Source organism: Paroedura picta, chromosome 1 (genome assembly GCF_049243985.1).
Source record: "Paroedura picta isolate Pp20150507F chromosome 1, Ppicta_v3.0, whole genome shotgun sequence".
Taxonomy (NCBI): Eukaryota; Metazoa; Chordata; class Lepidosauria; order Squamata; family Gekkonidae; genus Paroedura; species Paroedura picta.
In genome coordinates, this window is record NC_135369.1 from 106669626 (window position 1) to 106683198 (window position 13573).

General features: G+C 40.8%; 1 protein-coding gene across 1 annotated transcript; it reads right to left on the minus strand.

Moving 5' to 3' along the window:
• Positions 1 to 3878: 3878 nt before the first annotated feature.
• On the minus strand, positions 3879 to 12895 carry SMIM28 (small integral membrane protein 28). Its single transcript, XM_077351579.1, has 2 exons — positions 10663 to 12895; positions 3879 to 5102 (listed from the first exon to the last, which is right to left on the minus strand). The coding sequence occupies exons 1-2, from the start codon at positions 10771 to 10773 to the stop codon at positions 4719 to 4721; spliced, it is 495 nt and encodes a 164-aa protein (XP_077207694.1). The 5' UTR covers positions 10774 to 12895; the 3' UTR covers positions 3879 to 4718.
• Between the last annotated feature and the right edge of the window lie 678 nt (positions 12896 to 13573).

The following is a 13573-nucleotide window of genomic DNA, read 5'->3' on the forward strand; positions in this document are numbered from 1 at the left end:
AAGAAAGAAACAAAGAAAGAAAGAAAGAAACAAACAAACATTTGGAGGTCATTAAAGTCTTTGCCAGGTTTTAATTGTACATAAATGTCAGTTTTATGTATCTAGAGCTCTTTTTAACCCATATTTAAAACTGCTTTCCTTATTTGTTTTCTAGTGCTCTTTTTCATTTTTGTAAGCTGCATTGAACTTAGTTTGACATAATGTGAGAAAAAGGTATTTTAAATAAATCTGATGGGTATGTGTGCACTTCTGTTCAGAGTCTACATAGTGGCAGGACTGAGAACGAGCAGCGGCGGACTTACCTGGGCCACTTCTTGGCGGGGTGGGGGGCAGGCGGAGGAGACGCCGCTCCATGGCCATTCAGCCGGGTGCTCTGCCGGAGCACGACACGTAGAGGGCGGGGCCAGGCGTGTCCTCTTAGGACGGCGCCTGAAGCCTTCCCGCCTCTTCACCGGGCCACCATGCAAGTGAGCCATCCTCCCATGCCCATGTTTTATTGTTATATGTTAATTTCTTATAATTTGCTTGTTGTCACAGCGGTATCTGCGCAGGGTAATGAGCCAATTTTCTTGGGAGCCGGTGTGCAATTGGACTCCCCACAAGGTGTGGGGCCCCTTTAAAGGGGTGGAGGTAACGAGCAGCCGACTACTCAGCAGGGTAGGCCAGTGCTGCTCGTTATTACCAGACAACCCTAGGGATTGCCAAGGTGGTTTGCGCCCTTTGACCCCCACGCATAGGTTGTCTCCCTGGTAGCTAATCCAAAATTAAAGGTAACTCGTATTCCCAGCAGGGATCTTGACGGTACCTTTATATTGTGGATTATGAGGGACAGCCAGCGGGCTGTTTAGTATTGGCTCTTACCCTTGCTACGCCAACCCTCCTATGGGAGGAGTGTTTTGTGTAATAAAAGCTGTGGCCAAATTTTAAGCCAAAGGAGAAGTGTGTAGCGTCTTCCTTCCGCCAACACTGGCCTTCTATTTATTAACAAAATATAATTCTGAGTGGCTGCAATTTATTTTGTTTGTATTATTGGATTTATAGGACCACCCCTCTCAGCCCAATTTAGGAGGAGTCATTTAAATCTTTCCTCTTTCTGCTATTTCCTTATGTATTATAGGTACAGGCATTTGTCATGTAGCCAGGAGGTCCAAGTTTGGCAGGCAGCCAGGCAACGGATATCTGGAGGTGTTTTTGCCATTTCCTGCCTCCACATCATGGCTCTTGGTGTTCTTTGGAGGAGCTGCTGCTTAAATCCTTGGGAAGCCCTGCTTAACTTCTGGGATCTGATGGGATCAGGCTCGCCTATGCTATCCAGGTCAAGGCTCTGTCTTCTTTTTGCTGTGTTCCTGCTAAAGCCACTATTATCTGAGCTCTTATGTCTGGAAACATAGCTTGGTCACTGGCAATGTTCAGTGTGAAATGTCATGAGAAGACAGACTTAAATAACCTATGTTTTATTTTTTCTTTAAGTTGCAGTCCCTACAGCTGTGTGTGTTTTGTAAAATGAAGTAAAAATAATCATGGACCTCCACAGGCTGTGCATTTCTGTCCTTTATAGATGGCTATGCATATTCAGTTTCTCATGTCAATCTTCTACTTTTACTGAAATGAAGTGAAAACAGTAAAAATGGAGGGAGGGCTTGATATATGCAATAGCCTTCTTCCATTCATAGCCCAACATCTACATATATATCCATTTTCTTGCTCTACTTTTGTAGAACATGTATAAACATGTTAATGTGATACACATTGAAGAAGTGAAGCAGATTAAGAAGCTGACTAAAGATACTTATTTGATTTAATAATCCATCTAGATAGATAAGCTTGTGTCTGTTGACCTGCATTTAAATAAGATTGTCCTGTTGACCTCCTAGTAATTCTATAAACTTCACCATTAAAAACAAAAAGGAGGCAAACAAATGAGTCAGGGAAGTTTGTGGATCCTATTTTAACACAACAATATGCTGCTGGTACAGTGTTACTGATGGCCCCAAACAGTATAATTCATTATATGGAATGGAAAAATCTGAGGCTTTTTTGCAAGTTATCAGACAGAGAGCCAGCTTGGTGGAGTAGTTAGGAGTACAGACTTCTAATCTGGTGAGCCAGGTTTGATTCCCCGCTCCCCCACGTGCAACCTGCTGGATGATCTTGGGCTCATCACAGCACGGATAAATCTGTTCTGACCAAGCAGTAATATCAGGGCTGTCTCAGTCTTACCCACCTCACTGGGTGTCTGTGGGGAGAAGAAAGGGAAGGCAACTGTAAGCCATTTTGAGACTCCTTCGGGTAGAAAGAAACGGCATATGAGAACCAACTCTTCTTCTTCTAAAACAGTGGTTCTCAACCTGTGGGTCGGGACCCCATTTGTGGTCACCTGGCCCCTTCTGGGGGGTCCCCAGGTTGGTTGCTGCTGCCAGGGGAGCAGCCAGCAGTGGTGACCGGTGGCGGTGGCAGGCAGTGGATGGCGGCCACAAGCACTGGCAGGTGGTGGAAGTGGGTGGTCGCAGGCAGCAGCAGGCGGCAGTCCATATAAAGAATCACCATTGGCTTCTCGTAGAAACACACCCAAAAAGAAACGAAACTAATAGGCAAAAAGTGATATCTTCTTGAGATTTATTATTCTAGGTGAGGCATAATTGAAGAAGTGACCCCTTTAATGAAGAGCTATTGCCAATGTGATATGCTTTACTTTTAAAATTGAAATTAATACTGGTGATGTTAAATCTTTATATTAAAACCATAATTGCAACCACTGAAGAAGATACAGAAAGTGGGATTGAATACCTTGGACCCCATTCTGGTTGCAAAATTATTTAAATTACCTAGGATAATAAATCTTGAGAAGATACTGCTTTTTGCCTATCGGTTTCGTTTGCTTTTGGCAGCAGGTGGCAGGCAGTGGCAGTGGACAGTGGCCGGCAGTGGAGAAGCCATGGCAATGGCCGCCTCTACGCCGCCTGACTGTTGTGTACCTGCGTGCATGCATTCACGCCCTTGAAAATGTGCACTTGCAAGCTGCCTGTGCGCATGCGCACGCCACCCCCCCCTCCCCGCTGCTGCCACAGTTGGGGTCACCAACTCAGAGTGGTTGAGAACTGCTGTTCTAGAAAGGTTGCCATAAATCTCCTCAAAACTGGACAGCTGAATTTGTATCTAATGTAAAGTCTATGTTAATGTTAAGCATCAGACATTAATTTTAACAGTAGTTGTGAGTCTTCTATCACAAAATGTTGGGGAACTATTAAAAGAAGCATCTTCTTACCTTATTGGTTCCTTGTGCCTTATCAATATACATTTAGATATTTACAAATTTAGCCTTTATCTAAAGTTTTATACTTTAATATCCTTAATCCAATTTGAAAATTGATGGTTGGTAATAAAAAAAAAACCCTTCAGGCCCTTTTTCAATAGTCTGTATAACTGCAGTCCATGACACAAATGCGTACATGTATTAAATCCTTTACGGATGCTGTAAGAACATTTTCAACTGGGGAATAAAAGCAGTGAAATTTTCTGAAATGGAAATGGTATAGAAATAGATACTTTAAAATTCCTTCTCCCTCCTCCTTATGTTTCTGTCCCCCCTTAAATTGCAGTCCTGTGCATTAACAGTCCTGTGCATAATCCTTAGGGAAAGGAGGAGAAATTCACACAGTGTTGCTACTGAGTGGGTAAATGGATTGCTTTACAAATCTGTCAGATACCCTCAAGCATGTAAATATGTCCAGTGTCTCTCATATGAACCTTACCTACCCACCCCCCTTTCAGGACAAGCTGCTGCTATAAATGTCCGTGGTGTGCCACACAAATAATTCTTAATAGCTACACGGGATGGAAGGAGAATTAGCTGGTTTGTCTCAGTGACATCCAGAATAACACCTGAGGGGGGGAAGATTTGTACGATCTGAAGAGAAACCAGAGAAATATAGTAACATGTACGAAAAAAGCAAACCGAAAGTTAACTTCTTACACTTTATTTTTTAATCATATGCACAAAACCAAAAGGCTGGAGGACGTCCGTGTTCTTTATTGAAAAATAGAAAACAACAACAAATAATTCTGCACACTGCAGACGTTACCATATTTGTTTATGAGTATCTTGTGCTGCTGTTTCCCACAAGTGCAATGATGTGTCTTTTGTAAAACTGTTAAATCTTTTTGAAACTTTTGTAGAGATTCAGACCATCATTGCCTGTGCCCCGGTGGTAGTCTTCTGCTCATGATAGTGTTGATTAATAAAGAGGCATTTTGAGGTCTCATTCTTCAGGTTTGTGCGTGTTATCATTGCACAGTCTGTGTTTTGGCATTGTAAAGAGTCTTCATTTATAATTCAAAACTATTAATGTTCAAGAAGTTAGTGCATTAAAAAAAAACAGTAAAAGCCCTTTCTATGATTGGTGTGTGTGAGAAATCTTTCCAGCATGGCTACTTTTTATCATGGGTAATAAAGTTCTGTTCCAAATAACTCAGATCCAGCTATCCTAAAATCATAATGAAGAAAACTCTGAGGTTCAGTATTTAAAAAAATATTTATCCCCATCGTATACACAATCTATTGGAGCTGTTTTATTTTCAGTGCCACTTTAAAATGTCATAATTAAACATACTTATCAGATGAAGTTCATTTGTGCTTGCGGCCATTCACTTATTTGGGGTTTGTCTTGTTTTAAATCCACCACAGCATTAGAACCTCAACCAAAATATTTCCCTTGGATTTACGGTGGTTTGGTCTCTTCATAGGGAGGCACTGGATCCTGAAAGAGCTGAATGTGATCCCCTTCCATGGAGGCTTTCATGGTGGCCTCCTCATAGGATGGAGGCAAGCATACAGTGAGAAAGGTAGTTTCAGGTAGAAGAGTGGAATAGTGAAAGTTCTGCTCACTACTCCAGGGCAGCACTGACAGGAAATCAGTCACTTCATGCTCAGGAAGGGATTCTGGGAGGTCAATGCTGAAGATCTGAGCCTGAGGGTTGCGACGCTGACATCGTCTATAGAGGAAGAGCAGTAGGAATGCCAAGAAAAGCATCATGGTAGCAGGCAGTATGATGCATAAGAATGGTTCTATGTCTTCTTTGGTTGAGCTTACTTTATGCTGACTCTGTAATTGCAACCAAGAGGAAAAATATATACTTGAGAAGGCTCTATCAATCCGTCCCCACTCACATTCCATGGTATCTGCAGTATGGGGAAATTATTTTGTTTTTGAGGCAAATGACAATTTTATATTATTATTAAAATCTATAATTTAAATTAAGTTAATTTATTGAGATGTAAATTCAAAAATGGTAGTTGACCAGCTAATTACACAAATGCTAATAAATATATGTCTGGTTACAGCTCTGTTAAATAGTTTTATAACTTGCATAGTTGTTGCATTATAAATAATAAGAAAATATTCATTAATAAATCTGTGTTTGAAACAATACTAAATATGGGCAGCAAGTGTCAGAAAAAGCAACGAAGACTTAGCTGCAGCCGCCATTGATGCAGCGGAGGAGCAGGCGGTGGAAAGGCACGCTGGGGGGAGGTTCTGTAGCAGGAAGGGCAGGCGCTGTGCGAGAGCGTTGCGCACGCACCATTTGGCGCCTGGGCGTGGGCTTGGTGCACCTTAAAAGGCACCACGTGGAGAAGCCCTGCCTCTCTCGCCAGGCTCGCCGCCTGAGCAGCTTCCCTCCCACCCACCCTGTTTTGTTGGCTGTTTATGTTTGGATGGCCACTGGATTAAATGTTTATATTGCATTTTGTCACAGCTGGCGGTTTTAGCATGGGATGGAGCCTGTTTTGGGGGGAGTTCGGTCTGCGCATCGGACTCCCCAGGTTGGGGACCTCCTAAGAGGTGGCAGGTCTGCGAGCAGGGCCGACCCGGCTGGGGAGGCTTGGGGCTCGCAGGGCCAGGTAGCCTGGGGTGGGACCAAGAATGAGGTGGGCACCTCTCCTTGGCACCCCAGGGTTTACAGTGCCGGGTGGCTTGGGGTGGGTCCATGGGAAGTGTGCGCTTCCTCTTGGCACTCCAGGTGGACACTTCCCTATGGTGGGAATCCAGCGGCAAGGGGACCCGCATTCCCAGCGGGGGAACCGGGTGGGCCCCAGGGCGCCGCTGGCTCTTCCTGTGGGTGGGATCCCAGCAGCAAGGAGACGTGTTCCCAATGAGGATCTGGATGGGCTCCAGGGCGCTGCTGGGGTCCATGTTCTTGTGGTCTTTGAACTGCAAGTCAGGCTCCCTCTCCCATGCTGTGCCAACACTCCTTTGGAGTAATAATAAAGCTGTGGCCTTTTCAAGCCAATGAAAATGTGTGCGTGTCTTCCTTGAGCCCAAAATGCCCTCCTGCAAATCAAAAGAAAAGGTCGTTCTTCTATAAGTTTTATGGGAAGTTTTAGCAGAAGTCTTTTGTGAGAGCTACAGCTGCAGAAAGTTTGAAATTCATGGGAAATAGTTTATTGTTCTGTACATATATGTGAAACTTTTCCAGTAGGATGCTATATTTGAGTGGTATGCTAGCATGATCTTCTTATAAAGAATGAAAAATGCTAAATAATCTGAGGCATGTTCTATCTTCCACACATAGTCCACTACATACCACACAGAAAACATAGGAAGAGATCCTCATGGGGTTTAAAGTAGTTGAGTTTTGAACTAGTTGATTATTAGGTATGGCTTGATATTGCTATATAGTTGGGATATGTTTTTCAATTGATTATATGCACTGTCATTTAGATGCGTTCAGTTTTTAATTTTGTTGTTAGCTGCTCCCAAGTTTTTATGGAGAACAGGAGAAAAATGCTTAATTTTTTTCCAAAATGGATTGCTGATACAAGTTATTGAGGAAAATGAGAAACCAGCAGAAAATTAAAATTAAAATATGAATGATTTTATTTAAAATTGCTTGAAGGGTAGGTGAAACTCTTGTGAAACTCATGCAATGCTGAGAAGTGGTATGTTGAGAGATATGCCTAGTCAAGGTTACAATCATTTCCACTTCTCACCAATATATTTTTTAGTTGTTAAAGTTTTACATCTCATGAGTGACACTCGGTTTTATGATAGCCAAGATGCTGTCACTACAGACGTGCTTAGTTCCTCCTATCTTCCCTGTAGTGTTTACTGCACATTTCAAGCCAGCTGCAGCTAATGATGTGGCATGGCATGGGGACACCCACAGCATAATCATGGCATATGACATGGTGGATTGCCCATACATGGAAGGGGGAAAGTAATACGGAGTTGCCATTTTTAGCAGAGCTGTATGGCCACTGGCCAGTAATGTGACAGTATAAATATTGCCATCAAGTTTTTCTGTATCCCATCAGTTATAGTAAATAATATTAGTTCATGGAAGCAAATTGATTTCATGCAATCCCACACCAATCATTAATGTTCATTAATGTAAGGCATGGGCATTGATATACAATATGATACTCTGTTCCCAAAGAATGTTAGCTTACATAGTACACTTGTTTACACATGAATGGTTATTGCATATGATAATATAGTCAAGGTGTAGAAATTTGTCTCTTCATCAAAACAACCTTAGACTCCTCTGTGCTAAATATTGTATGCACTTTTCATTTTATACACAATAATGTATCAAATGTACAAAGAGCACCATTAAGGAAAGTCTTATGCTTACTAAGTGCATTCCTTTCTAAGGGATTATGTCATAAACCAAATCATATCAGCATCCTCACATAGTGCTGGGAACTGATAGAACAGTCATTGCACCATGTTGCATGTAGAACAGATTAATGAACAAAATAGAAAAGTAAAACATACCCTCCTTAAATCATCTTTGTTGGCAAATAATAGCTAGGGAGAAATATAATAATTATATCTCAGTATATTTTGTCCGTTCATAAAACCTGCTATGGAACAAGAAGATAATGTTCATAGCACAGTTGGGACAAAGGATGGCATAACCACAGGTTAAAACTGGACAATTTGTGAAAAACAAGGTTATGATGAGTTATGGATTGCCCCTATTTTAACATAATTACCTTCTGTCTTATCAAAAGACAACATAGTCTCGCCACCATATTTTCCTTAGAAATAAAAGCTCTTTTTTTGTCACCAAGATCATTGGCTCAAAGGAGCTTGAAAGAAAGCAAAGAACAGGACATAATGCATAGAAATCGTTTAACTTCTTCACTTGATGGCAGTATTCAAAATAACAGCATGCAGGATTGTTTTTGTGAACAGTAAAAAGAAAATCTTTCTGTGACTTAAGAATTTTTTTTAAAACACTGTTTTATTAAAAGAAATGATATACAGAGGAAAATGGGAAATTATGACTTTCTCTTTGGTACCATTCGCAGCTTAATGGTTTAATCATAAATAGGATGCATTCCAAATGAGTCTTAAGTGTGCCCTCTATCTTTTGTTTTTTTATATCTCATCAGGGAAAGGAGAAATGAATCAATAGTTCCAAGTGCAGGAGCAGTGGAAGCATTAGCAGCATAGATTTTCAATAGGAGTTGTCAGATGCTTTGAATATCCTATGGTTTAAACATAAAGTTGTAGTCGTAAATCAGTTTGAAGATTACTTAAAATGTTGCATTTGGTGAGCTGACACAAGTGAGGCTGGGAGCAGATTATTGATGCATTTCCCACTACATGCTGAACGTAGGGAGGCAAGCCTCCAGGTGGGAACTAGGGATCCCCCAGAAATACAGCTCAACTCTAGACAATAGAGATCAATTCTCTGGCAGGAAATGGATGCTTTGGAGGGTGCTTCTGTCGCATTATATCCCACTGAAGTCCCTGTCCTCCCCAGGCTCCATCCCCAAATCTCCAGGATTTCTCCAACCTGAATCTGTCAAACCTACCCCCCCCCATCCCCTGCCAGTGGGTAGGGGGACCTAGCAGTCCTGACTGAAGGCAATTTGAAAAAAGATCACTAGTGATGGTATGTACATGCATCCTACTTTAGCCCTCCCATATAAAAAAAAGTTTTTCAAACTGAGCAGGCATACTCTCTTAATCACAATCAAGTGTAGAAGTAGTTCAAGGATTTCTAGTGAGGGCAGTAGGGCAAAAGAAATATTGGTCAGTATGACAAGTAACACCTTTCTTGAATTACTTGCAACACCCCTGTAAAATTGTGTCTTGGTGCCTTTTCCAATTTTAGTGTTGATTAGTGCTTTGCATTTTTGTTTGGTCAACCTAATTCTCTAGTTAGGCATTTTGAATGTCACAAGAATAGTGAAGACACATCAGGTGAGACAAATGTCATTTTGTAGGAAGTCACCTATTGATTCTCATGCAATGCTACATAATTTATCTCTGACTAGAGCAACTATGCTAAAACATGAATAAAGTGCTGCATAAATATATACAGTTATAATAGTAAGGTTGATTCAGCATTGTCCGGTATGTTTTTGCCCAAATTTTGTTGGTTTCTTTGATTTGCTCTCATGAAAAGTACTTCCAGGGTTAAGTTGACTATGGGAAAATACTGTTTCTATCCACTATAATCTCTGTACACAGTAAGGGGTAATCTCATAGGGTTTTAAAACATTTAATGGAGGTCAGGTTCAGAAATAAATTGCTGGTTCTAACATCCACTGGCAATGTGCACATGTGCATAAGCTGTTATAGATTATTTTAATACAGACAGAATTTCTATTTCAGTCAGCATCATCTTAAGCATGATACGTTTGGGTAGTAACAAGTGTTATCCAATGTTAAGAATATTTATGCCACCTCTCCAGGCAACTTGAATAATCAAGCAACCAAACTTGACATATGAAGGACATGTGTGAATAAGTTTAGCAAATGCTATACAGATGCATATTTACCTTATTTGAGGACATTTCTGCAAATGAAATAATTTATTGTCTTCTAAACTCTATTCCTTTAGATGCCAATGAGCCAGCTATACAAAATTTGCAATACCACCCTAAACCAAATTACACCTTTCTAGGGCCATTGACTTTCATTGAGCTTAGACAGATGTAATTCTATTTCAGGTTGCACTGTAAATTAATTAACTATACACATGCTGCTCTAAGATATTTAATTTCATTTTGGTGTACAACACTGTACAATACCACCTTCCTGTGTCTGGTACAGCCATGGAAAACTTGAAGAGGCTGTGGATGACACTGTATTCTGAAGCAAATGTTATCCAGACATATTAATTTACACCATACGCAAATCTGAACCTTAAAGTCCCTTTGTCTATGATTGTTCACTCTGTAAAACCAGTGAAAGCAGAACAGTTTGTTAATTTCTGAGAAAAGGTTCCTCCCACTCCTGATGCATCCCCACATTTTATGAAGTAATCGAGAGAAGAAGAGTTCAGTGTTGAATATCTATTGCTTTTATATCTGTTGGAAAGTTCTGTAGCGACTAGGGAAGAGAAAGAGAGACAGTGTTTTGGACAATCCTTGTAAAAATACATTTTTGTTATGAAACCATGGGATATTTGCCTGACTGCAAATGTATCTTCCTTTTGAATTGTAAAATGGAAGGAGCAGGTAGCAAGCAAACCAAGAAAGTACACTGAATTTTCTGAAAGTCAGTGTTTTATGGATGTGATGTTCCACAATCACAATCCCAGTCAAAGCCTCATCAAATCTGTTAAATTTGCCTCCTAAGAAAAAAACATCTCTTAAGGACAGAATACGCTAAATGAAGCACAAAAAGAAGCTAAGATACAGACCTGTAGCTGTGTTTCCAGCAATGGCACCCCTGGTTCACTTGTTAGCCAGTCATAGCTCCCCCGGTCAGCATGTCCAAATTTCTTCCAACTGCTGCCTAACAGCCCCCTCATGCTTTCAACATGAATGTGCTTCTGATCGTCCTTCTTCCCCCTCAGTTCGTGTCTTTGTTTTTCTTTTAAAAGGTGTACCACACCATCTTCTTATTCTTGGCCCAGCTGAGAACGCCTCAGCTAAAAATCATGGCAAAATTCTTTCCTATTGAATAGCCGTAAAGAAGGAGAAAATAGCACACTGACCAGATGAATCTCAAAAGCTACTCTGTCTTCCAACTCAATCTCTCTGGATTTGCTTCAGTGGCCTACATTACCAGAAAGCTGGCATCAGGTATCAAGGATGGGATAGCGCTCTGATTGGAGGGCTGCCTGCATTAGGTTTATTGAGAGGGAATTTGCATGAGAGTCTGAGACCACATGGTTCTAACGCAGAGTGGAAAAATAATTTTCTAAATTTAGAGATCTAATAAATACTTCGGAAATTTGGGGTGGAGAGAAAGGGAGCATCCGTGCTTAAAGGGAGAGAGGTGCTTGCACCTTTACAAAGCGAGGGAGGGAATCATCCATGTTTAGCATTTTCACTTGTATGTGATGTAAACAGTAAAAGCAGTTTCTGGGTAGGCAGGCAAGGGCATAAGGCTGAAAGCTGTCCTGAATTATTTAGGAGTATTAGAATGTAGATGTTAATGATAAATCTGTAGAGAGATTGCTGCCAGAAAAGGATTTGGCCACTGAGAATATAGGATTGCTTTCAATAATGGCAACAAGGCATCTGATGTGTTTAATTCTGCCCACAGTTTTTGTATTTCAAGGGAAAGAATGGTTAGACTTAAAAAGTATGTGTAAATAAATATGCATACAACAATTTTAAGTTTAATTATGCTTTTATATACATAAAATTTTAATAAGTCTTCTGTCGCTGTTCATAGGAGATCAGAAAGGGTTGGAGGGAGAGAGTGAGAACTGTCACTTTGTACTTTCTCCCCTACTATGGCAATAGCTTTTTTTCAGGACAGGAATGACTCTTCTTACTAGGATGCTTTCCATGTACTGGTGTCATGGTTCAAAAACAAAATCCCGCCAGTGTCACCAGTGATAAGAATTTCTTTTTTAATCCCTTGTTCTGAGCCTTCTGCATTTTGAAATTATCACAATAAATTATGGATTAATTAATAGTATAGATTAATTGGTATGAGAATTAAGTAAGCCCTATAGTTAAAAAAACCAAGATTTTTGTTTGTTTTGTTCTAGTTTATTTAATTACTGTAGCCTCTGCCCTCCACTGGTTTCACCTTAAAAGGGCAACAAGAATTTTTCTCATAAAGGCACAGAGATAGGCAGTGGGGAGAGAGGATCTGGGCCTGTCTTGATTGGCTGCAAATTCTAGCCATTAGGATTATGTCCATGGATGAAGTGTTTCATTCCTGAAGAATATGGGATGAGACTGTTCGTTTCCCCCTCCTCCCAATGCCCACCTTGCTTGGCCAGATTTTCCCCTGCAATCTGCACTATGTGGCTTGCCTGCTGCCTTATCTGCCATCCAAGTAAATCTGCATCAGTGTCCTTCTGCTGTTACCTGCTGGCCCAGATGCCTTATCCTTCTTATGCAAGCAAATGCCCTTGCCTTGTCTATCCACCTCATGCCACTGTTCTTCAAGCTACGTGGCTGCAGTATTGTTTGTGTTACTGTATTTCCTATCAGTACTCTCAAATGCTGAACATGGGTGCTTTCCCTTGCCTCAAAAAGGAAGTCCCTTTATTCTTAATGAAATCTGGCAATGTGGGGGTCTTGGGGGAGTACTACAATCTCTCAAGAGTGTTGTCCAGTTTGGATGGAAAACCATGGGAAAAGTGCGGGGAATCTTATTAAAACCAATGAGAAATAATAATGACAGAATTATGAAACTGAAACAATAGCAAAATAAAACCATACAAAACAGCTCAATTACACAACTGTCACTTTTACACTTAATGACAAAACCAAAACAAATTGACATGTACCAGCTTGAGGTGGACAGTAATTTTTGAAGGTCCTTTATATGCCCACAAAAAATAGAGCTTCCAGAAACTTTTCTCCCAGTGTGCAATATGTTCTTGTTTACAAAAAGAGGTGTGTTTTTTCACATAAAGGTAAAGGTAAAGGTATCCCCTGTGCAAGCACCGAGTCATGTCTGACCCTTGGGGTGACGCCCTCTAGCGTTTTCATGGCAGACTCAATACGGGGTGGTTTGCCAGTGCCTTCCCCAGTCATTACCGGTTACCCCCCAGCAGCAAGCTGGGTACTCATTTTACCGACCTCGGAAGGATGGAAGGCTGAGTCAACCTTGAGCCGGCTGCTGGGATTGAACTCCCAGTCTCATGGGCAAAGCTTTCAGACGGCTGCCTTACCACTCTGCACCACATTCATAAATGTGACTACAGTTTCAGTTTGAAATAATATCATATGCCCATGATTATACTGTCTAAGAATTACCTTAAAGACCCACCAAAAATTCTAGGGTCTCAATGTTGATGTGTTAAAGTTTATTTTAATTCAAAACTTTTTGACTCACAAAAGTTTATACTCTGGTAAACATTGTTGGTCTTTAAGGTATGACTGGGTTCAAATTTTGTTCTAGTGCTACAGACTAACATGGCTACCATTCTGAAACATGTTACAACTTTACTATTTGCTTCCTTTTTTAAACGTATTTATTAATGATCTAGATGAGGCGGTGGAGGGACTACTCATCAAATTGCAGATGACACCAAATTGCGAGGCCTGGCAAATACTCCGGAAGATAGAGACAGAGTTCAACGAGATCTGAACACAATGGAAAAATGGGCAAATGAGAACATGATGCAATTTAATAAAGAT

What these genes read in the sequence shown, in the direction of transcription:
- SMIM28 (XM_077351579.1), bottom strand. Translation starts at nt 10,773, where the DNA reads ATGAGGGGGCTGTTAGGCAGCAGTTGGAAGAAATTTGGACATGCTGAC. An exon ending in TGCTGGAAACACAGCTACAG is followed by an intron (nt 5,103 to 10,662) that starts GTCTGTATCTTA and finishes TTGCAATTACAG; the next exon opens with AGTCAGCATAAAGTAAGCTC.